The sequence below is a fragment of the Drosophila simulans genome, chromosome X (assembly GCF_016746395.2).
Source record: "Drosophila simulans strain w501 chromosome X, Prin_Dsim_3.1, whole genome shotgun sequence".
NCBI lineage: Eukaryota > Metazoa > Arthropoda > Insecta > Diptera > Drosophilidae > Drosophila > Drosophila simulans.
This window is the reverse complement of record NC_052525.2, coordinates 2,983,959-3,009,475: the sequence shown is the minus strand read 5'-3', so window position 1 is coordinate 3,009,475 and position 25,517 is coordinate 2,983,959. Positions and strand designations below refer to the sequence as shown.

At 42.2% G+C, this 25,517-nt stretch overlaps 1 protein-coding gene across 8 annotated transcripts in view; it reads right to left on the bottom strand.

Annotated features, from left to right (window-relative positions):
* Window positions 1–25,517, bottom strand: part of LOC6725013 (cAMP-specific 3',5'-cyclic phosphodiesterase) — a 105,530-nt gene that overhangs the window by 61,601 nt on the left and 18,412 nt on the right. For 4 of the 8 annotated variants that reach the window (XM_039298063.2, XM_044923786.1, XM_039298062.2 and 1 more), the window contains exon 3: window positions 8,394–9,569. The exons of the other annotated variants lie outside the window; for them this stretch is intronic. In XM_039298063.2, coding sequence (XP_039153997.1) covers window positions 8,394–9,532 — 1,139 coding nt within the window. In that variant the 5' untranslated portion in view covers window positions 9,533–9,569. The remainder of the gene's footprint in view (window positions 1–8,393; window positions 9,570–25,517) is intronic. 8 annotated transcript variants of the gene reach the window in all.

The window sequence follows — 25,517 nt, the reverse complement described above, 5'->3', positions numbered from 1 at the left end:
ATTTATTGTATTTTCACTGAGGGTTTTTATTGTAACACACATCGAAGTTTTGATTATTTGTATAGTTATTTTATTATTTTTGCAACTTTGGCAATTTTCTTGGCTTTACGATTTTAAGTGGAAGAGTTTTGGTAGTTTTCAAGTATTTTGTTGCTATCAGTTTTTAGTGTTCACTTGCGTGTGCTTTGTTAGCACGCCTTTTGCATTTTTTGATGCCGCCCTTTGTTTGGTTTTTGTTTTGTTTATTTTGCACTAACTTTTAAACGACTTTTGCATATATTTTCTGTAATTACTGGCCATATTTTTGGTGTATTATTGTGTAGCTTTATTTTCCGCCGCTTATCATTTCACTCTGTTATCTTAACTTCTGCTGCTTCTTTTATGTAATTTACAGCTTCTCTTTCTCTCCCCTTCTCCTGCTTTTTGTTGTTGTTTTGCACACACGTGCGAGGAGCACTTAAAAAAAAGGTAATGCACAAGAACAAAAAAATTCACGGGCAATGCTGTTTTGTTAAGCGATTATTTAGCACTTGCGACCACTACGCGAATTTATTGTTTATTATTATTATGATTATGGATGTGGTGCTTCTTTATTTTATTATTTTTAGGCGGCGCGCGCGCACACACACGCACCCACACGCACACACACACACGAAATGCGATATGCGTTGTGATGCCGATGCGATGCTCTCTGCTGCAGCGACCGCACTACACTGCCGCAAAAAGCAGCGGAAAAGCAGAGAAAGGCAGAAAGTGGCGGCGAATTGCGCCGGCAGCGACGGCGACTTCGGAGAGCAGGAGCGAAAGAGCGCAAAAAGAAGATGAACAAAATGAACGCGTGCGCGTAAGAAGTGAATGAATCTATTTTGTCTAGTGTTGAATACAAATACGCGTTCATCAAAATACATAGTTTCTGACCGCAGATGCTAAGTGTATATAAATCAAATTAAATTATATCATTGCCCAAGGTTAATCTAGAAAGCTTGTTTTTCACGAGAGATATATTAACTGTATGCCCTAAATATTAGTCCAAAATGCTGATCAGAGCGCCAGCACAAATGACTGCGAAATGTACTTTTTTTATGCTCACTCAATATTTGCAGAGTATTTAAGGTGCGGTGCGACCATGGCCCGCCTTTTCTACTGAATGAAGTGCGCAAAGTAGTAGTAGAGAGAGCACCATTATCGGAGTATGGACCAACTTGAAGAATTTCCTGAGAAATTAGGTTCTCAAAGAATTGCTTTTGTCAGTTGGCGGAGGAAACATTGCTGGTCATCAATTATTATTGTTTATTTGCGCGACCATTAACTATTATTTACTGTTTGCTGGAGAGAGCGGACAGTTCAGAATTCTCTTTTGCGCAGAAAGCTGCGCGCTCTTGATTCCAATCAGCCCTCTGCTCTGCCGCCGTGCATTCTTATCAGAACCGCGCTGTCGACGTCGCTGCCGTTAGCTGTTGTCTTTTTGCTGTTGTTGCGCACTGCACTTGAAAACTTCATTCACGCATCTTTTCTGCTTTGCAATTTGCATTTTGGATATTGGCAAGACCTTATGATAATGTGCAATAGTGATAACTAATCTGGGGTCAAGTAATGGGCGCGGTGGCAGCGACGCCGGCAGAGCGGCAATTGCAGCGTTCGACGGCGAACTCAAGTGGTTGACGTCTTCACTAACACTAGACTACGCGGTTTTGGGTTTGCTTCACTTTTATTATTATTTCGAGCTTGCGTTAGCATCAGCAAATCTGTCTTTGTGCGACCATCGTACTTGGCTCTCGAGAACCCGAGGCGTCTTTGATTTCCAGATTAGATGACCCCCTGACTTGACCCCACCCATGAGCTCAAACTCTCCGGCCAGCAAACACAAACACAAGCACACCTCGTGCTGCACTACTACCAGTACTCACTGCCGGCATTCCGGCATTTTGGCATTAGCTCTTAAGCTGCCCCAGGTGCCTCAAGGTGCTGCACGCACAAACAAACGGAGCATCCGGGGTCGGGGGCCATCTGAAAGTTTCAAATTTCTGTCGGCGAAGGTGAAAGTGGCCTGAAATGAGCCCCGGGCTCGAAGTGCAATTATCCTGCGAGAGTTATCCATCAAAAATGCCGCTCGCCACTCGTTCTAATGAAACTTTGCTGCTGAGCTGGGTGAGGTTTTCCAAAGGACCGCTAAAAAGGGAGAACAGGTGGAGCCCGAGCAGCTTTCGCCTTTTTCGGCGTTATGGTTATGACCGCCGCCAAACCAGATGGTATCGCAGCTCTACAGTTCCCTGTACATTAACAGCGAAAAGGAGATTCATCCAGGAAAGGAAGTGACTCTCCCAGCGAGGGTTGATATCAGAGTTTCTTCAAAGTATCTGTGCACCTATAGTAACATTAACCATTTAACCAATTACTAATGCAAATCTATATATGGGTACCAACTTATTTTGAATCCGAAAAGTGTTGTCAATTAGAATATTCGTAGGTGATATTTAATCTATTTGCACCTCGCTTTTTGTCAACTCTATTTCGCAAAAACGTTATTAATACCCCGTGTGTCAAGGAGCCCCCTTAATCTATTTCCCCGCTGGCCTGTGTCCACTTTTGCTTTGACAAACAGCCACAACAATAAAAAAAGGAACAAAAAATCCAGGGGCGGGGGAAAAGCGGAAAACTAATGGATGGGCAATGGGCAATGGCAATGGCACCCAAGGGGGCTGGCTTTAGAGATAGGCGGGATGGGGGGGCGTGGCAGGGGTCCTGGGTATCTGGGCATCTGGGAGATATACATACATATAGATATACACATACATATATAAATATAAACGCATATATAACACCCGGGGAGGGTGCTCAGTTCGTTGTTTATTGGAGAGATTTTTTTTGGGGGGAACGCCGTGAGTCAAATATTTGTGACAAAAACGGTGGTTTTGTGTTTCTCGACCCGGGAAACTCGAATTTCATGAGGCTCATGAAGGTGAAATTACCTGAATGGTTTTGTGTTTTGTTTTTCACTTTTTTATTGGTTCAATTAATGCCTTGAATAGAAAATGCCTAATTTTGTTAGCTGATAGCAATACATTTCATTTGGAAACCAAAACTGAAGACTTCCATTCCTTGAATTGCTACTGCATCTTTTTGCTTTTAAACTCGAACGTTTTGCTATCGATTGCGGAGAACTTCAAACAAGCTAGTTTGTAACCGAAAACATTTTTCATTATTTTCCTGCTCCGATTTTTTTCGTGCTTAATATTTTTCAATTTCCTGCTCTTTGAGCTCCGCTTTCGCTAGAGATTTTTTGCCCCGCCCGCTGAGCGTGTGTACCCAAAACCAACAGCCACGCCCACGACCACGCCGCCCCATTGACGCACAGCTAACGGTACAGCCAGCGGGCGGTTGGGCGGCTGATGGGCCGTGGGCGTGGCGGGCGGACAAACAAATTGCACGCGTCTCTCATTTCTCATTTCCCATTTCAGTTGCCTGATGCATTTACAGTTGCACTCGCAGCAGCGCCAGGTGGGCGGTCTGCCACGCCCCCGCGAAACGCACCGCCCCCGTCTCGCAAAGCCATACATATACAAAAAAAAGTTGATGATTTTCGAAACATACACTAAACTGACTTCATAATACCAATTACATTACAATTGTGTCATGGTTATACCCACATAGTGATTATTTCCACAAAACTATATATTCCACGAAAGAATTTGCTATAATATATAACTTTTTTTTTCAGTGCGTCAGCTCTGTTTCCTTGTCTAGCCACTGCACATACCGAAAAGTTAATCATAAAAACGCCGAGTGAAAATGCCAAGGTTCAACGTGTTGCTGATTGTTTTTTCTCCTGGGTGTCAAATTGTTAAAACGAAGTGGGTAAAGGGATTCAGGAGAAACAGGGGGGAAAACGTTTGAAAAAAGGGCGGACCGACACGCCCACCAACCAGTTGCACGCCGCGTATACGCAATAATCGCTCGCACAAAGCCCAGAGCTTTTTTGTCGAGCGTTTAAAGTTTAAAAATATGTTCCATGGCCGAAAATTCAGATGCAATCGAGCTTACCCAAGTCGCTTAATTAATCACAAACGTATCGTATGCATTCAATCAACTTACCTGTAAAGAAAAAGAGACAATACGATAAATTAGTAATTTGAAAATATACTTTTTTATCTTATAGCAACAGAATACATTTTAAAAAACACGTATCAAACATTCCTATAATAATATCACTTACAAAGCTTTGTAAACATTTTCTTATTTTGGTTTTTCCACATTTTTTTTTTGAAATCCTGACCTTAAGCAACAAAAATAACATTAAGCAAGTTTTATTCAACTTTCAAAGCTTTAGACAGCTTTTCCAGAAAATTCAACTGTGGTGAAAAGCTGTGGAAAAAGTTGTGAGCAATTTTCCAAAGCTCCGGGTTCGTCGCATTGCTATTGAGCTTTCATGGACTAGATTCTTTCTAAGATGAATGCTTCATTGAAGAAAGTATGCGGGTTTCTTTGAACTTTTTTCACCTTTTGCCTGGAATTTTTCAGGAATTCCCTTAGAAATTCCCGTAAGGAAGCATTCAACATACTAATTAAATTTGCCAACAATGAGGCACCGGACTAATAATTCTTTAGCTCCCTGAGATCTCCGCTCTTTTCCTTCGCTTCCTTCAGCTTTTTGTCAAAGTGCAGCAAGGATTTTAAAGCTCAGCTGGTGAGCAGCTCAGAAAAAAGCGAGGATAATGGAAAAGGGAACCGGTCCAAAAGTCACTGCAAAGCTGAAAAAAGCAGGCAAAGCAAAAATCTTACCCCTTGGGCCAATCCACGGATTTTTGGCAAAAAAAAAGGGAAATTTTAAGGAAAAAAGGAGGAAACAAGAAGGATTTAATTAGGACCAAGCAGTTCAGGAAACCAAATGAAATAACCTGGTTTATTGCAAAAAATAAAAGCTAAACAAAATGAAATATTGTTACATCTTCTATAAGAAAGTGGACACAGATGTTGTACATTGTCAATTTTTTTGAACCGAATCTCACTCCATTTCAATTGGCTTCTTCATTCCGCCCTTGCAGTGCAAATATATTAAATTCCCCAACTCTTTCGTCGCTCGTTGCTCCTTTCTTTTTAATGGTTTTGAGTTTATTATCATTCCTTGGCATCCGAGGGCTCACCTTCTGTTTCTCGCCCATGCCCGGCATTTTCCCATCTCGGATTGCCTTTATCTTAGGGATATACTTCAAATGGCCATTCGAGATGCCGCTGCCTTTCTTTTCCCTTTTTCAAATGGCCTTGCAAATGTCACACGTGTCGTATGCATAATATTATTCATGCTATTATGTAATGCTCGCATTGAAAGCGACTGTCAGGCAAGAACAACAATTTAAATAGCAGTCAGTATGAGCACAATAATGCATGATGTTTGCTAATTGTTGGATTGGCTCGAATTTCATGTGCATTTTATTTGCAATGCCCAAATAGTAATATTCATAGTTTATCTTATGCCTCCTAATTACTTAGAAAATCGAAGTAACGTATTAAATATCGGAACTGTCTAAACTAATGAGTTGCTTACGAACTTTAACTAATATCCTGACAGTAATGAAGGTCCTGGCGGCTCTCTTGCTCTCATCTTTTGTTGCGTAAATATACCTTCATTAGCGCCTTAAAGTGGGCAACACTCGACTGAATATTCGCCGGTGGGGAGGACGAAGAGTTCCAAAATAAAATATGCAAACAAAGGCACGTTTTAAAGGCGAGCAAGGCCCATATCCTAACCGACTAAGTCCCCTTTAACCACTTTTCGTCGACACTTCTTCCCGAGGGAAAACCGACTGCCTGCATCTTTCTCATTTTTGAAAAGGGGAAACTTTTGAAGTTCCTCGGGGAAACGACTGTTAGATGACTATTACACGCATGAAGAATAATATGTTGTAGCTGCTTAAAGTTATTTATCTGAAATATAGCATAAAGATACCTAACTGATTTTCAAAATTTGTTTATATACTTTAACAATTTCATGCTGTGTAGAGAAGTGCTTGCCCTAAAGGGTTAACTAACCCAGTTAGCCGACAAGAGTTCAATGGCTTAATTAACAAATTACGTGGGCTGATTGATTGACAGAAATTCAAAACAATTTCGAGGCCTGTCCTTAAGGATACAAGACCCAAAAGTTATTGGCAAAGTGTTTGGTACATTAATGGAAAATTGCACCCTGCCATTAACCTAGATATTGGTTAACAATTTTGAATCGACCTTAGGCGATTCGTTTATTTTCTGAAAATAGGAGCAATGGCAAAAAAAAAGTTAATGAAAGGGACACTTTACCATATTGTTAGCGTTGAAAGTTTCACACATTAAATCTTTCTAAAAAAAAACCTGAAGCCGCGACAATTATCACATTTTAAATGTCCGAAAACTTTTGTTCACTCAAATCTTTTTGGCTGCAACTTCTGGCGCTCAGAAAATCCCTCAATGCCATTTAACCCACCGACAAACAAGTCGGCAATCCGAAAGCGCCGGATTTCCTTGGGGGAATACCCCTTTCTAAAGTTGTTAAAAATGCGGGCTGCGTCACCGAGCCGATCCCCTGATAGCTTAAAGATTGGAGTATAATTTATATAGACATTAGCTCGCCGGCTTGGGGCGTCGAAATTTTCAATTCATTGCCAGCCAAACCGCCGACGTTGACATGGCATATAAATGAGGAGCACCCCCAGGACTTCTCGTCCTGCCCACTCCATTCGCCGAAATCCCGGAGAACTGTATACATTTTTGTGCTGTGTTGTTTTCTTTTTTTGTTATTTTTTTTTTTGGCCTGTTTGACTGAGGCAAACAGCAACAATAATAAACATTTCTTCTCGGACCATTTGTCTGTGTGTTTTTAATAATAAATAAACTGTAAACATAAGTCACGCATACCGAGAGACCGGCCGAAAGTTGAGCCTTGAGCTTCAGCCCCGGATTTATGAGGGGTGCCAGGGGTCAGGGGTTTGAGGGGGTGAGGGCACCCAGGGGGGGTACCCTGACTTGTGGCCAAAGCTATGCAAATGTTGCGGCCTGCTGGCGAATCTGTGTGGATTTTTGAAGCCACCCCCCCTTCCTATTCCTTCAGAAGAACAGCCAAAATTCCTTGGCTCCTCCACTATATAACTTCCCATTTTTCGGCTAATTCCAAAGGGAATTTTTGATTTGGGAATTAATGTTATGACTGAAGTGGAGCACCGACTTGTTGGCCAACTGATAAGAAGCCACCGCAAAATGGCATGTTATCCGTGCGATTTATTAGATTTTATTTACGGGCTTAGGACGAGAGCATAAATAACTTTAGACTTTAGTTTAAATGTTGATTAGTCGAATGTGAAGGGAATAAGAACACATCTGCACATTTTGGCATAAATACAAAGAAATACACAACTATTTATTTAGAAATTTTAACTTTCGTAGCTCAAAGTCAGTTTCCGACTTTACCCCTTTTTTGCTATATATACGAGTATGCACTGTCTAAAATTGTCCGAGAATTACGCTTGATATTTGTTTGCGTTTCAAAAACAAATATGCAAATATTGAGCAACAACTGTCAACTGGTTAATCCCCCCCCCCCCCTCTCCCCCTCCTTCATTTTCCCTACGCTTCAGTTATTTCGTGTTTAACCATTAGCGCGTATAATGCTTCATACCGATTTATTTTCGGAATACACAACACTCACTTCTCTCTTGGCCCTATTTGCATTTCGTTTCCTTCGCCTGCCATTATATTTAAATACATTTAATGGACGTAATTCCAATAATTGTTTAAGTTTCCCTTTCTCGATTTCCTTTGCGCTTTAAAATTTCATGGCCTGGCAGCTTCAATTACCCCGCGCCCCCTTCCTCATCTCTTTTGGGGGTTCATTAAAATTATTCTCTTTATTTTCAAATTTATTTTTTTCTGTGCCTGCTGGTATTAACATATTTATATATATATATATATATATACCTGCTGTCGCTGCCAGAAAGAGAGACAGGCAAAGACAGAGAGGATGCGGAAAATAAAAAACATTTAAATTTAATTATACGACTATGACAAACAATTTTGGCATTTTGACAACGCTTTCGGGGGCAAGCAATTCTCGTTGTGATGAAAGGCCCTTACCCCCCACCCCACCCCCCACAACTTGCAACAGCAAGTCAACAATTAGCAGCGGGTTCAATGTGCCATTAGTGTCCAGGACACGGGCAAGGATATAAACAGGTTCATTAGCAAAGGGGAAACTTGGGGCACACTGAATTCGAGCCAGCACAATGGACGAATTTAAAGGCAGGCTTTACGAAGAATTCAGTGGACAAGCTGGCGGACCTTCATAGAAATTTAATTTATTGTATTTCCTCTTTGCTAAATTACCATTCAAAAGGGCGGAGAACATTGTTCCAGTTATATGAACTCACCCAAAGAGGTCCGAATCGCTGCCGGGGAAGCTGATCCTGGGCGAGAGCGGCGATCGTCCTTGGGCCCGCTTGAGCATGTCATGCAGACCGGGCGGCGCGTGAATGGGACTCAAAATGGTTATTTTGCGACTGCCCGGCGGCGCCAGGAAGCCACCGCTCAGGGTCAACTGGGTGCGCATGCCCGCCGACGAGCTCTTCATCTCGATCGTTTCGGCCGACTTGGAGATCAGAATGGAGGAGGACTGCTGCAGGCCCAGCTTGCTCATCGACAGCTGCATGGATCCCCCGGTGGCGGAGCTGTCAGTCAAGTTCCCGGCCGACTCCACCACGCCGGCCACACTGGCATCGTCGATCTGGGTGGAGGCGCTGCGGATGCACTTCTCCGGCCGTGCCCCAGCCACTCCGGCTGCCGCCTCCGAGTGCGCCGACGTGGAGCGCACAAACTGCCGCACGTGCTTCTGATGGGCCGTCAGAAAGCCGTGGGCGCCCTCCGGCTGCTGAAGGAAACTCTGGAAGCGAGTCTTGCTGCTGGCCGAGCTGGCCGAGTTCGAGTTGCCGCCGGCCAGGTTGCTGGAGCCGCTCGCTATGAACCGGGTGCTGCTGCTGCTGCTGGTGCTCGTGCTGGTCCTCTGCTCGCTGCTGGTGATGATCGAGGTGGAGCTCTGGGCCTTCAGCTGCTGGGCCAGCGAGGCCGCCGCCGAGGAGCTCAGCATCTGGGCGGCTCCGCTCGTGATGGTGGTGGCCTCGCCCACAATCGTGCTGGACTGCAGGCTCTGGCTCCTCGTCGAGCTGGATATGATTCGCTGGGACTGCTGCTGCTGCTGGTGCTGGAGCTGCTGGAGCTGCTGGAGCTGTTGGAGCTGCTGGATTTGCTGGGCGCTGTCCTGTTTGCTTTGCTGCACAGTAGTGCCGGCACTACTGCTCATCGAAAAGGAGTGGGTGGCCACCTTGGTGGTGCTCGACGTGCTGGAGAACTTTTGGCTCTGTACCTGCACCTGCTTTTCGGGGGATCCCAGCTCCAAGTCGGCCATGGAGCGCACTTCGTCGGGATCCACCTCGCTGGGTGTGGTTATTATGTATTGTGGTGGCGCTGCTGCTCCGCCTCCTGCTGCTGGGCCACCATTACTCTCCTGGGACATGGTTTCCTTTTATTTCACCTTTTTTTCGCGTGCGTTTCTGGGGAACAGAATTTATGCTTTTAATTTTCCCTGCGCGAGTGACAAACTCTCACTCTTGCCTCAATGCATTGCATACTTTTTGGGGTCGCGGGTGAATAGTTTGGGTTTAGGGTCGTTTGGAGCTGGGTTAATTGAATGGCACAAGTGGAATCTCCGTCTGTCGCAGCAGAAGTGTTTTATTTTCAGTATTCCCACCCAGATTCACCAACCAAAACACGAGGGAACAAAGCCACCGCAGGAAAGAGTTGATGTTTAATTAAGCAACAAAAAATTCCCTTTAAATTAAAGCACAAATTTGCTATGAAACTGCAGAGAATTTCTACCGAGAACTTTCAATTAGTTATGTTCTCTAGAAAACAGACAACAATTTGTCTCTAAGGACTAAGGACTTTCCTCAGATTTTTTTATAGGAGTATAAAGTTAATTCATTAGCAGCATTATTAGCTGTCCAAAGTAAAAGGCATTAACTTTGCGCCGATTTTCACACATTTCAGAATAAAATCATTTCGTTAAACCTCATTAGCAAAGTTCGTGGAGCATTTCCCGAATGGCCAAAGTTGGCTTCGAACTCGAACGCAACATGTAGTGCCCCCGTTTTTCGCCACCCCCCAGAATTTTCCACCCCCCCCCTTTTGCCGTTGGCGAAATTTTCTTGTTTTCCACTTTCTTTCTGATTTTTTTGCAGGAACATTTTGGTTTTCTCTTTTCGTTTTTATTTTTTTTTTTTGACTGTGCGTTGTTTTTTGTGTTCTTTTTGGAGCGTGGCTTTTTTTGCTGGTGTGCCTTAACAAGCTGCATAATTAACCTGTGAACCGTGACCATGACTCTGAGCCACCCCCTTGCCAATTTCGCCGCCCCTGTGTCTCGTCGCGGTCATCCCCTGTTGAGCTCCGAGCTCCGAGCTCCGAGCTCCAAGCTCCCAGCAGCCAGTGCACGCTGAAAAGCGAATTATTATTTGAGCTGGCCTTAGCAAACTAACAACAATACGCTTTTAATTTGGTAAAAACAAACGGAAATGCACGAGCTTGTGTTTTATACCACATCTCGTCTTTTTCTGCAGAGCCATACTTTATTAACCGACATTGATTACAACCGTGACTTTGTTTTTCCGACTCTAGATTCCGGCCCTTGCTCATTTCCCCCCTTCCGTTTGAGAAGTTCCCTTCGATTTGGATTGAAGTGGAAACAGGAATGGAAAGCAGGAAATGGGGCAACAGGATTCAAACGCAATTTTTCACGAGATTTCTGCGCGAATGTCTGAGGTCCTTTTTCCGTTTCCCTTTCCCTTTCCTTTTCCCTTTCCGCTTTTCAATATTTACCGGAGAAAACCAATCAGATGCAACTTGATTTCATTAGCGGAAATGCATGTAAAAGGAAGCTTAAGGTCAAAGAAAAATCATTGCCGGTCATCAAACATGTGATTTAATCTATTAATCCATTAAAAATGCATGTTATTTTCTAATTACTTTAAATGTGTCAAGTGCTTAAAGCTTGAAAGTAATTAGCGCTACCCTCTGATCCTTTGCCTTTAAAATGCTTACTTAAACTTCATTTAGTCAGCGATTTGCGGAACTCCTTTCACTATTTCGGCAAGTCACATTGAAGGTCGGGACTCGTTAAGTTGCAATGACTGTCACATAACAACAAAAAGGGGCAACCAAAGAGGACAACGGCCAACATCTTGTGCAACAGTCACGCACACATGGCCAATTCGCTTGCAACACACACACACACACACACAGTGGCCGAAAGGATGTTACTGCAATTTTATGCAAATGGGTACCTTTTGCTCGCTTTGTTGCACGAGAAATGGAACGACAATGACGACAATTTACACTGAGAGAAAACACGTTACCAGTCTTTCTAGAGATTTTCCTTTCTGTGAATTGCGAAGGAGAAGTTTGAAACTGGGCTGGAATAGATGAAGTTCCTGCTACATTCATGTGTGCTGACTGTGTGAAACCCTTCGAAATCGTTCGCTTCGCTCAGTGTAGAATAGGAATTTACCACGAACTGAAGGCTCGCCTGCCAGGATTCTTCTTCCCAACTTATCTCTTTGTGCATTCCGTTGACACTTCACCTATTCGGGTTTTCTTTTTTTTTTTTTTTTGGGGTCCTGGCACTCAAAGTAATTGCCACCAAGCGGGCAGAAAACTGAGTTTTGTTACCCTGATTCGATCAACTCAATTGCCTGCAATCGAGGTTGAGTTGCACCAGAAATTTCCTATGATAATAATACTCTTGCAATCGATGCGATGCGATTGCGCACATTACCTAGATTGTTCATTTGCAGCGTTATTTATTACACCTTGACTATATAGAGTGCATATTTGATTTGATTTGCCCGCCTCGCTCGCTTTCCTTTCCGCCAACAAACAAATGCGAGGCAGGGGGAACAACAGAGCGGCAACAAAACCAATTTGCATTTACGGCAAACAAGGCGAAAGCAATAAGCTTCATGTGTTGATTGCCACGCCCTCGCCGCCCCCGTTCTGTGGGTGTGCATGTGTGTGTGAGTGTGTGGCATAGTTAACAAAGCCTTTTCTCCATACCCATACCCATACCCATTACCCATACACATGTCAACATCATTAGCCATATATCAACTTCACTTTCAATGCCTGCCCAATGAATTTCCTTAGCAGGCGGCGTGCTAAAAAAGGCCGATGACTTAAAAATTTCCACAATTTACGACTTCTTGACTTCGGGACGCAAGTTAAAGCCGCATTTAAATTTGCAGAGATATGTTACAATCTAAAACAAACTAATCACTATTTACAATGCAACATTCTATTCGTGTATCTTGAAGATACTTTCTGAAGACCTCGCTTGGAATAAGTTTAGACCTTAGAATTAGGCAAACCATTTTATGTTTTGCCATTTCCTGCTGCCATTTTCCTCTTTCCCCTCGAGGATTATGGAAGAGCTGTCGAATGAAAAGGAAATAAATTAACCTTCAACCTGGTGGCTTTTCCCTAACATTTTCGGCGTTGGTTGGAAAACCGGGCTGCACAGCCTATATTTGCCAAATAAATTTCCGCACACATACCCACTTCTACTTTCGATCAAAGGCAATTCACGGCCAAGGTCATCGGTGCTGACATGCATTAAAAATAAATGTACTTTAAATTGACTTTGATAGCGGCGGCGTCAAGCGGAAAAGTGCATTATAATGTAAAAAAACGATAAAACCCAACGCTGACCTTTCTAGATTCATTGCATAGTCATACCGCATAGGAAAATGGGAAATGGAAAATCCTCCAACTATCCAGCCAACTCAATTAACGTCGTCAATAATGCACTATGATTGCAACAATTTCCCACTGGCGTAATTGATACGGAATGGTTGTTATGATCGAATTGGATCGAATCAAATCAAATCGAATCGAATTAATGTAATGGCCCAAACGTTATTTTCCATGAAAATATTAGTCGGTGAAAATTTTAAATTGCTTGTAGACAATTAAATGCCAGAGGAAATCATAATTAGACTACTAATTTGCTGTTGAGTGCCCAATTTAAGTGGCAATAATCATAAGATGAATGAAACTACCTATACAAAAAACTAGTCTTTAGAACTGTACCTCTTTCGGCCGTCGCGTTAGTCGAGTCTAACTGAGATCACAATTCGTGTTTCGCTTTTCCGCCCACTTTTCCGGCATTTTCCGCCCACTTTTCCGGGCTTTCCCGACCGCCCTCGCGGGCTTATTGCATCATTGTGTGCTCATCATGCCGGGCTAAGTGAATTTGGCTGGTGTAAGAGAATTTTAATGCATTTTCCACATAGCGATGGATGGATGGCATGGTTTGCCATCTCTAGCCTAGCGGAAAATCGAATTTTCCGAGGGAGGCGCAGGTGGAAAATATGGATGCCGAAACGGATGCACTACTCGCAACGGCTAATTTGTGTGAATTTGTCAACAAAAAAATGGACATTTTTTGTTTTGTTTTTATTTTCTGGGAAATGTGGAGAAGGGCTATAGAGATAACAAAACAAAACAAAAGAAAAGAAAAAAAAAGAGTGGACGATGTAAATTGGTAGTCGGAAAAGGTCAGACAGGCTACTTTGTGCCGGCAATTCAATCAAACTTCCATTAATAATGGAATGCGAGAGAAAGAAAACTGAAATGTTAGAAGCTTTAAGCATTTTCCATTTTCCCCACCGCCACCCACTTTACCACCCACTTTACCACCCACTTCCGGCTACATTACTTAAGCCTATTTAAGCTGCAGGCACAGAGGGCGGGGGGCGTGGCACAGGCCACTACGACAATCAAAGACACAAAACAGAAGGCCGAAACTAAAGGCACAAAAGCCGAGCGGAGAATCAGGAAAGTTGCGAGTGCGACAAGGCCGTTTTCCCTTAAGACCATGAGCCAAATAAAAATCAACACGCAGCCCGAGAAATTAACAAAACTTTTGCGATATGAATCTGGCATAGCTCTTAAAAGTTTTGATTTAATATCATAACTTCTTCACATGTCCTTCGAGGCCAAAGGGGTTACTCAATATCCGCATCCTGCTTCCAGCTTTCCAGCTGGAAGATGAGCGGCGGGTTAATGAGAGGTATTCGGTATTCGGCAGGTGCGTTTTTCGACTGGCTGAGTTCCGTCGGTCGACCGGCCATAAATTTGCTTAATTTATTTGTGCGTGCCGTCGCTTTAAAATCGCTAAATTGGAAGGTCGAAGACAATGAGGTGAAGTTTGCGACCCTCTGAGCCGCCGAACCACAAAGCCACAAAACCAATTTGATGATTACAATGGGTATGGGGTGTGCGTATACATTCTGACTTGGGGTTGCTTTAAGCTAAGGAGTAAATAGGTTAGGAATTGGCGAAATTAGGGCGTCGAGGAAGGTGAGTTGGGAGTTTTCTCAGCACAGAATAAATTTCGATTACGGCTGCTTTGCGCCTTGTCAGAGACACACGCCAAAGTTCAGAGTTCAATTTGCAAAATCGAAATGTCGTAAATAAAAAGGGCAGCCAGTGGGCAAGCCTTTGCCATTTAGTTGTGCCCGCGAGTGACAAAAAATGTATTAAAGCCACTCGAATGCGGTTGTGTTTTGGTTTTTGGTCAAAATGAAAAACAGCCCTTTCGACCATTATTTATTGCTCTTTTCCCAGCTTTGTGTTTGTTCAAGGTTTATATTTCAGGAAAATGCTGAGCTCTCTGACAAACATTAAATAAAAGGCATTATTTTAATTAATATTCAGACACACTTCATTTCATTAATGTAGTTTAAAACCAGTTGGGTTGAGTGTGAAGAATTTTTAATTTATTGTAAACTATTTGCTCACTGCCAATCGATCTTTAACCCACTTGCCTTTCATGATAGTTGCCATTAATTTCCATAACAGAAACATTTTGGGGAATTGTGAGAATGGCCAAAACAACTTCTTCGCACGCAACTTCCGCCCCTCGCCGACCACGCCCCTAATCAATCAGTCATTCAGCCAGTCAGTCAGTCACTCATCCCCGCCCCATTGAGTTTTCCCGAGTTTTTCCCCTAAAAAGTAGGTGAACGAGAGTCGGGTCGCAACATGGCATGCAACATTTTTCGGCAAGGAGGTTAACAATTGAGAAAAGAATAACGCTGGGTTCACAAAAAAGCTGACCCCAAAAAAAAGCGAGTTCTTCCGGTGAGAGTGTGGGGTTGAAAAAATGCAAAATCGATTGGGGAAATTTGCCCTGAACAAGAGAGCTTTAAAGAGTGGGGCGGTTCAAGTTCGCTGGGGGCATGTGTTGATCTTTTCCACAAAAGAGGAAAGTCTGAGGGCTAAGGGCGGGGGCATCTGGTATCTATGACACACACACTCACTCGCCTCCACACTCACACACTCACTCCAGCATTCACACACACACACACACATATGCAGGAGAGGCAGTCAAACATTTGCCTTGCAAACGGGAGAAAGCGGTCTAAAATGAGCAGGAGTGCGCACGGGTCGAGCTATTGTGGCGAATTGTTCCGTTAGGACAGGTACAGTAAACACCACAAAAAGCTGGAAGGGAATGCCAGAAATTTCACATTTGGCACTATTCAAAAGAGATTTAAAAAAGCAAAGTATTTTCTTTGCTCTCTCCATCATTCGACCGACAGCTGTCTATATTCCCTTGGTTCACTTTTATGGCCCCCCATAAATAGGCAATGTTTTTTAGCGAGTGCCGCCTGTGGTGGCCTTATCAGGTGGCTCTGGCTGACTGGGAGAATGGACAGGTGAGTGTGTCTGCCGTTGGCTTTGCTCATTTTTCCAGTTACTGCTATCAAAATATTTATAGGCACTTCAAGCTCACACATGGCCAACCCGATAAATTGTTTGCCATCGCTGCTCTTTCACATTTTTTAAGGCGATTTAAGGCGAATGCTGTGCCGAGGAATCCTCGGGGGTCCTGCTCCCCATCGGAGGCAATTACATAGTAATTCAATGAATAACAAGGACTACAGCAAATATAAATATGAAATGACGAAAAAGTGAACAATTCTGCCGGAAAATGCGCAGGTGATAGGCGGAGTTTTCCCATTCCCCTACCACGCCCCCAATTTTCCCGCTCTAACACACACAGCAAGCTGAAGATGCATGCTCTGATGGCCAAAAAGGTGAATGACAAGCGGTCGGGCGAGATGAAAGAAAAAGCGAAGACAAAGAAACGAGACGGAAGAACGCTGTCACGGGGACGGGGGGATGTGAAAGCTGAGGCAAAGTTTGCGCCTGTTGTTGTTTTTCCTCTGCCGGCGCATTTGTTCACTTTTTGTTTTCACTTGAAGCGTTTGGCTTGTGATCCAAGTAGAACTTGCTGAACTGATACTGTTCCTTGTTCGTTTTTTGTGGCCACTCGGGTTTCATTGGCAGCTCAGCTTAAAAGTAATTGTGCCAGTTAAAGATTCCACATTGAAGATGCTCAGATTTCCCAAATACTGTATATTCATAGGAGATTGTAGCCGCCCAATTGTAAGTTTATATTTATTTATTTTTCCACAACAGCTGTCCTTCAAAAACATCTAAGATCTATCAAGCGGAAAATTGAGCAATTATAATTATAAAAAATCAAGCTTTCAATTTTTCTTTCGTTTGTTTACTCTCGTTGCTCTGTAAAAGTGAAACACTAGAGGCTTATATTTTTGCAACTTTTATTACTTATTTTTTTATTATATTTATTATTTACTTTTTTGCCAAAACTATTCGCCTTGAAGGTGTGCGAAATGGTTTTCTTTTCTTTTTTGGCCTCGCACTTTTCATAGGATTTTGCTCCACTTTAATCCGCTTTTCCATTTTCCTCGCCTCGAATTTTCCTTTTGTTGCTCGCCTCTTTTCCCTGACAACATTTCATATTCCTGCGCTGTGTGGTCGTCTGTTGCTTTTGCCGTCTTCTGTTTATGTTTCTATGTCAGTGAGCGGAATTTTCATTTGCTCTTCGGCCACGCCCCCATTTCCCGGTCTCCTCTTCAACCCTTGAGGGGAATGGCTTTCTTTGTTTGCTCTTTATGTTTTGTGCGTGCTTCACTTGAACGTGAGCGGGATTTGTTTTTATTGGAATTATTAATTGTTCACTTTTACCTGACAGTACGTGGTGCAAAAAGGAAAAACGATTCGTGGTTGAAATATGTATGGCCTGAAGCCCAAAAGATACATTCTTTTGACTTTGCCACATCTTTCCACCTGCTTCTCCAACTGCATCGCTACTTGGTAAATGGGAACGAGGCTGCCAGCACTAATTAAATTATGAAGTGTTTTTTGCCACATTTAACCATCCCTCCACGTCGGAGCCACTTGCTCAGCAGCGTGTCAATGTCAGGCGAGCGAAACAAGTGCACTTTTCTTTGTAAAATACAAAATTAAATAAATTTCGAGTCTTTATGCAACTCTTGAAACTCTTCAAAAGTTGGCGAAAGTTCTTTTTTTCTATATATAGAAAAAAAAACATAAAAAACGGAAAAAGGATCAATTACTTTAGTTAGAGCTCTGAATTTCTTTCCATGTTTCCGTAGTTGTTGTGGCTCGTGTGCTCAGCGAGCTGGGAACACTTATACACCAGACTTGCCCTCCACGGGAGGTAAACAAATAACCAGGAAAGAGCGGAAACGGAAGCTGTTTGAGCATTGTTAGGGGAAGTGGCAAGGGTTGCCACGAAAAGGGGTGGGTGGGCGAAAGCAGGGCTCGTGCTTCACTCCCGAAAAACACACACACAAACAAAATATTCATACAAATTAGGAGGCAAATTAAATTCACACACACACACGCTCGAGGGTCAGCAAACGGACCCATTAGATGGATGTGAGGTGGTGAGTGGTTGAGGGATGGGGGTGGCTTGTGGAAAATGGAAATGGAAAGTGGAACCCAGGGAAAACAGGTGAAAGACCCAGGGGCCATTCGACAATATGAAAACTGATTTGTGCTCGTTATTGTTAACGATGTTCATTAAAAAGTTATTGTGTGCCCGGAAAAACGCAAGGAAGGCAAACATAAAGAATTTTCCCGGCCTTTGGATATACGTTTATGAGAAATATGAAGAGTTTACTACCGGCTTAATGGTTCGCAGAAAATAAGAACTGCAGGTGTCAAATCGAACTTAGCATATACTTGCAGCACGCAAATAACATAAATTAATATTTTACATTTTCCACTGCAAACATATGAACGTTGGAGAAAATGAAATGTATCATCTATGGATTTTTGTTAACAAAAACATAGGGAGAAATAAAACTGAGAAGCAGATGTTTTTTTTTACTGTGGACATGTTTACCACCGTCTTTTATACAAAGGTTTTATGTAAGCCAAATATGCTGGCGGCTGTCAGAAGACAACCTGTTGACAAAAATTGCAGGAGCATCTTGTTCATCTTATATATAAATACCGCCATCACAGTTTATTTGCAGCAATTTCCTCTCCAAATCAATATGAGGGCTAGGAAAAACATAAAAGAGATACTGAGGGGTGAAATTACCCTCAGGTGAAGTAAAAGGGAAAAGAATGTGCGAGTATAGCCCGGAATCATAAGTCGTTATGAATAATGTCTTAAAAGCTAATGTGGCAACACATTACATCTTCATACTTCTTGCAAACAAGAGTTAAAATTACAATGAAGTATGTTTGCTTTAAAGACGGAAAAGCTACAGGGTACTCGACTCTTCATAAAAAATAGTTGGCTAACACGGCTAATATTTTTAATTTATGAATATTTTCCCCTTTTTTTCCACTCAAATTGCAGCCATCACCCCCGATTCAATCGGTTTTTTACGTTCTATTAGATTTTTTTTAATTTCGAGCGTTCTCATCTGGATTCTGGGTTGGTTTCCGTTCCACGTTGCCGTAACGGTAACCGTAACCTGCAGCCATCAAAGAATTCTTGTCAACAATTTCGCGTTGCGCGGAAAGCCAGCCCATCCCCTCCTTGTCTCGCCCACCTTTAACCCCTGACCCCCGGAAAAGCGTGTAAACTTGATTAGCTGCCAGAATGCAGAGGCAGCAATTGAGCCTAGAGCACTTGGGCTAGCTGCTCTGGTTGGTCTACTCTTTCAAGGACTTTATCAACAATAAAATGTGAAAAAGTGAGCTGGTTCAAGGAGACATTTTTGGAATGAGTTGCATCAAAAGCAGCATGACAACTAAGAACAAGTTGCAAATTAAATTAAAAATTCCTATGACAAATTTTCTCTTTTTTAGACCAGTGATTGGCCGACTAAAGTTGCAGTATGAAAACATTTTCACGGCCTTTTGAAGCCGAAGACATATGTACATATGTAATCTCATCAAACGAGCAGTGCACCCACGCCCACTTTCCCTTCTCCGTTGAGGATTTTCCGGCGGTCGAATGAGTATTTTTATTTGGTTTTTCTGTATTTTTTTGTTTGTTGCTCTGATATTAAGTTGTCAACATGGCAACACAGTGGGAGACTGTGGGGCGGAGGGCAAATATTTTGCATAAACTACAACCAAGTGGAGGACAAAACAGGAACTGGAACAGAGCGGAACAAAAAACAGCGAGAGGAAGGAAAGCGAACGAAGGACCAACGAGTGACAGCCATCCAAACTGTCGACTTTCTGTCAATCGCTATCATTTGACGAATGAAAGCGAAAGGCCAAAACCAGAATACACTAACAGTATTCATACTGTGCATCTTAGCTAGCCATATATGATTGCCTCTAGATATTGTTTTATTGAGATTTTTGGGTGTACCATTTTGGTGAGTGTAGCTTCATTGGCGTCGCTGCTTGACATTTGCCAGCCATCCGCTGCGAACACACTCACTCGCACTCTCGCTAACTTCTTACGAAACATGCGATAAGGATAATAAGCACACACATAAATATAATACGGCCAAAGGATTGCCGCGTGCGCCAGTCTGTGTTGGTATCTGCACGAGGACGTGGCCATGTGTGCGTTGGCATTAAGCGCATCAACGTTAATGGCTCCAGCAGAAACTCAGAAGCTCGCCAGCTCAGAAACTCCGGGCAACAGTCAGCAAGGACATCGCATAACAGTCGAGGAGCTTAGTGATCCCAGCTAGGAAGTGGACACTTAAGGAGACCCCGGGTAAGGACATGCCCGGGCGAATCAGCGAGCACAACGGCGCGACGAAAACAAATATGAGTGCACGAGTTGTTTCAACATCGCTCATACGCACTGTGGCCCCGGAAACAATAAATATGCTTATTGCTGCCTGGTTTTTACTATCCTAATCACTTATGCTTTGTTTGCATTCGCGTTTGCCAGGGGTGTAAAATATATGTTTCTTTATATTGAATCAAAATATAGAAGGCTAGTCGAACTGGCGAACTAAAACTACCTAAGTCCATTTGGGCCAGCCATTTCGTGTGCCTTTAATTGCCGATACTCGCGGCACAAACACAAACTCGCTTTAGTGGACGAGCGTGGCACATTCAGCACAGCTTTCCCCGGATTTTCCACCGCCTTTTCTTAGTTTTTCTTTCATGCCTGGTTAATTTGTTTGCCGAACGCAAGCCCAAGGTCGCAAAAACCAACTCTCGCACTGGTCAGGCAAAAAGCAACTTGATTAGGCGACATAAAACAAGTTAATGACAGTGCTCATTATGTCCTCGCACAGGGTAAGGAAAATTCAACTTTTCCAGGGGCTGAACACACGCCATTAATCATGTAAAACAGAAGAAAAAGCGCCTCGCTTTAACTCAAAAGTGTACATACGAAAAAATGGAGTCTCAAAAATTGATAAATCGCATATAGAGTATTACATAATTCAATGTAAGCCTTGTATGGTTATTTATATTGAAAAAAATGCCGAAAGATTTTTCACTCTAAAGGTAATTTATGGCTTGGCTCGCCGCAAGAATTGATACATTTTTGAATACGCTGCGGGCAGCCAAAAATAAAATAAACGAGAAACCGAATAAAAATGATGAAAGACTTGCGGGCCACATTGCGTATACTTGATGAGAGAAAGCCCAATAAAATGTCAACAGAAAAGGCATAAAAGCTTCACGAATCAACAAACGAGAGGCGGTGAGCCAATGAGCAGTGCGGCATTGAAAATGCGAAATTGAAAATCTAGGCAGAGGAAAGTTTTCACCTCTCTGAAAGAACTTCTGCAAGTGCCATTCATTATTAAATCAAATTGACACGCGTCCATTTGCCCCTTCTTTTGCACCTTTTCCACTTGCCCAGCACTTTGCAATCGAATGATCGATCAGGTGAATCCAATGCAATTACACCTGCTCGAAACTTTCATTTCGGCTTTCGTTAAGCGAAAAAAGTATCCGGCGAATGCATTTTTTAACAGCCCTCGCTCTTTGCCATTAGAATCAGGCAAACTAAAAGTAATTTGCGGCTTGCGAAACTTTTGTTTTCAAGTAGTTGCAAATGGAGTTCATTTATCATAGAAGAAAGGAGTCCACGTATTTGAGTTTTTGCTTAGGGGAAAGCATTAAGTCTGGATGTTTAAACGATAATTGAAAGCTATTTAAAACCGTTTTTGGACTCTAGAAAGTGCAACCATTTAATCAGAGTTTTTAATGCTAATCCAGAAACGCAAAAATAACGTCGAAATTCAAGGACCCTCAAAAATAAAATCCTGCTTACCTAAGGAAACCAGTGAAAGTCGATTATCGAACTTGATTGGAGCTACCCATTTAAACTTTTCTCGCCTCGAAATTATAGTTGCCCAGGGAGGCGTGGCAGGTTGCGGCGGGCGGCGGGTGGTTGGCTGGTAGCAAAGTAATCATAACGTAACATGCAAAAGGGCAGCGAAACAATGGGGCTCTTGCGGCCCCCTTTAACCCAGACCACTGCTTTCGATTGACACGTAAACAGGGCCAAAAGCCGGGCTAAGCGAAGCTACTAGAGCTGAGTGGAATTGTCGACGTGTGGTTGAGAGGCACCACCCACAGCACCACCCACAGCACCACCCACTGCACCACCAGCTGTCTGCAAATGAACGCTGGCAAATTGCTCGAGACCCAAGCTCCTGCTCATAATTGGCTTTCGTCCTAACACGTAGTCGTGTGAAAATGCATGCATTCAACAAGCAAAAATAGTATCGTATATTAAGTACTTGCTTTTGTCTGGTTGACATTGATTTTAGAGATATGCTAAATACATGTTAAATATATTGTAGCGAAGTTAAGTTGTTGTACAAGTCTGATTCCGAAATGTCAGTGCCTAAAAGTGTGCTAAACAATGTATTGCATTGTCAACTAAACGAAGTACTAATGTTGCAACTATCTTGAACTTAAAATTTGCAGGCAGCACAAAATATGTAATAAAATATTAGTATTTTTAGTTTATAATAGCTGACAAATAGAAATATTTTTAAGATAGTTTCCCAGAAAAGTTTACCATTGTTTTGTTACTATAATTACCCAAAATTGCGATTATCCTCTTAATTTGTTAATTTTTCATAGTGCATTCAGTTATGGGTGCAATGGCTACAATAGGTTGAAAAGTTAGTTGAAGCTGGTCAGTGGCTGACTTAATTACATGGACGGTGTGTAATGTTGTTGCCACCGGCAACTCAGCGGCAACTTTTTCATTTTCTATTTTCCATTTGGCACTTTCCCCACTAACACCAAGGACCCCCTCCACAACCCCTCCCCCCACCCGATAATTCAAAACTTTCGCTTAATTCAATTAGGGCAGGAAAGTTGCACTCGACTTTGTTGCATTTTCAGTACTCGGGATGCTTGTTTGCGGCTAAAACTTGGCAATTATTTGCATCACAAAGTCGAGACTTACGCCCACCACTTGCCATCTCCTGCGTGGGCGTGGCCGGAAGGCGAAGACAGCCGAAAGGATGCGCCCCATCGATTGATTGGAATGGATAAATAAGGATTTCGGCCCGATTTGTGGTGCTGTGCAATTAAATTGTTTTCCCAAAGAGAAACGTTTCATTTTGCTCGAATAATCTTAATAACTGCAATGCGCAATCCCTTAAAGCTTCAAATTGATTCTCAATTCCTCAATGAAGCAAAAAATTAAATCAGCTTAAAGTGTTGTGTGTAAAACAACAAGTCAATAATTATTATATTTGATTTGATCTGTAATCTGTGATAATATTCGAAATGAAAGCAACAACTTTTCATATTATGTAAGTCCGAAATATCTCCAAAATATGCATAGGCAATCGGCAATGCTGACACGTTTCCGATTAGTTTACAATTATTCTATTTTGTTCTTCTTTTTTTTCACAGTCTAGCTGCGATAAGTTTATGGTCTGTGTCCTATAAATCACAATCAAAGTCATGTTAACAAGTTATTTGTACTCGTTGCTTCTTTCGCAGTTGCTTTTTTTGGTTCTCATTTTTTTTTTACAGCCCTTATCTGCTTATCAGCTTATTTGGAGAGCAGCCGAAGAAAAAAAGGAACGACGCGGGAAATAATAATAATAATAATAACATGCACATCAACCGGCTATCGCATATGGGCCAAAAATGCGAGGGCGATAACTCTTACTGGATTAGCTGTCGCGCGGCATTATCTCTTCTATAATTCATTTTCAGTTTGGCTTTGGATTTCACTCGGATTTCGTCGCCATAAGATCCCTGAAAATTCTGTTATTGCTGCTAACACTTTTCACATTTTCAGCTTACTGGCTTTTTAATAGTTCTTCAAATATTTACTGGACACAATCGAAATTACCAAGTATTTTGCATTGCCCTGTTAAATATTTATATGAAAAATTAATTTCTGTTCCCTATTTGCCAAAATAAATGCTTGAACATTTGCAGCTTGCCACTGTAAATTCGGTTGTGTTAACAAAACATAAATTCGTTGAATCTCTTTTAAGCGTTATTAAATTGTATTTTCTCTTTGCTGGTTGTTTTTTTTCCGCAGAATAAAGTTTTCACAGACCAACTCCAACCTAATTAATTATTATCACAACTTTGTCCAACTCTGCAAAATGCATGATACATACATATATATGTTTCATTTCGCATATATCCAACACTGCTGACCAAAAGCAAAGTTGGCACACAGTCTGTGGTGGGCTAAAACTTTTGCATTCTATTACAGTCTCAGGCTTATGGATGTCGAAAGCCAATCAAAAACTCATTCAAAATTCATACCCAACAGGTAGAAGAAACATATATATGTATGTATTTATAGGCTGTGTAAAATCCAAATCAAAATCCAGCTGGCTGAAGGGAAAGGGTTGACAAATTCCGTTCACAAAACAAAAGGAATTCAGAGTGGGCAATGGGGAGAACGGCTCCTTCTTTCAGCCATTTGCGAAGGTAAAGAGCCAAAGTTTATGCAAATCATGGGACGGCATTAAGATACTTTTAAAGATTTACAGCACAGACCCTTTGCCGCAACATGAAAGTAAGTTATTATTATTAAAAAGGCAAGCCAATAAAATGATTTTTTTAAGATTTAAGAAGCTTCCGATTCTTGCGATTAGTGAAATCCTTCACATGAACCATTGATGTAAATTCATTGGAATGCCCGACGATTGACATCTGTGCAATTGACACATCGCCATCGTAATTATTCAGGTTTTCAACGGGCATATCTATTCTCGTTTAGAATTCAATTAGGACTTTGTATGCTAAGGTCAATTGCCACATGCGAACGGGAAGACCTAAGACTCATGCTAGCTTGATGCGTTGCAAATTGCATTGCATAAACGCAAATTATTTTGGCCACAAAATCAGACCACAATTGGTCCAATGTGCGTCTCCATGCGACAGCTGCGGCCCATTTACATGCTCCCAGGTTCGATTATTAATTTCGACTGACAACTGCACATGTTCCTGGACGAGTTTCTCCCCAAACGATATGATTAGGCGCGGCTGTCCCCCATCCAACGGCCCAGAAACCGTGCCCAATCAAAGACCCTTTAATTTGGAATCGACCGGGAACCGATGCCCCATGCCCCAAAGCCACAAAAATCCAAAATGCGAATCTGGACGATGAATCCTAATGTAAATTTGATGAACATGTGTGTCGCATTGTCTTTCCACACGTGACTGCCTTCGAAATTGATTTCAAATTGCAGATCAAAAGGAAACAATCGAAAGCGAAATAAGCGGAGCGCACTTAGTGTCAATTTTGTATTTTAATTAAAGTATAACGTAACATTTCGTTATATTAATGTGTCCGAATTATTTATTTATCAAATGTTTTTTGTGTACTCAATAAAAATTAATTTGCACACGTTTATGCTAAAAAAGAACCTTGTATTTTCGCGTCATTTTCGGTTGTTAATTATTAAAATCGAAACAGAGACAAGTGACATGACCTGCATACCCCACTTTTATTTCGTTTATTTGTTTTAAGCGACCCAAAAAAGAAGGGCAAAATCAAAAAAAATATATAAAAAGGGAGGCTATCCAAATGGGAACGAGGAAAAACTGAGGCCCAGCAGCTGGAAAATCGAAAATCGATGGCTCAAGTGGAAAGCGAATCGCTGAGGGGCGAGTGGGCGCGGCAAGGGGGCAGACGGTAGAGGGCTGGCAAAAAAATAAAGAAATTC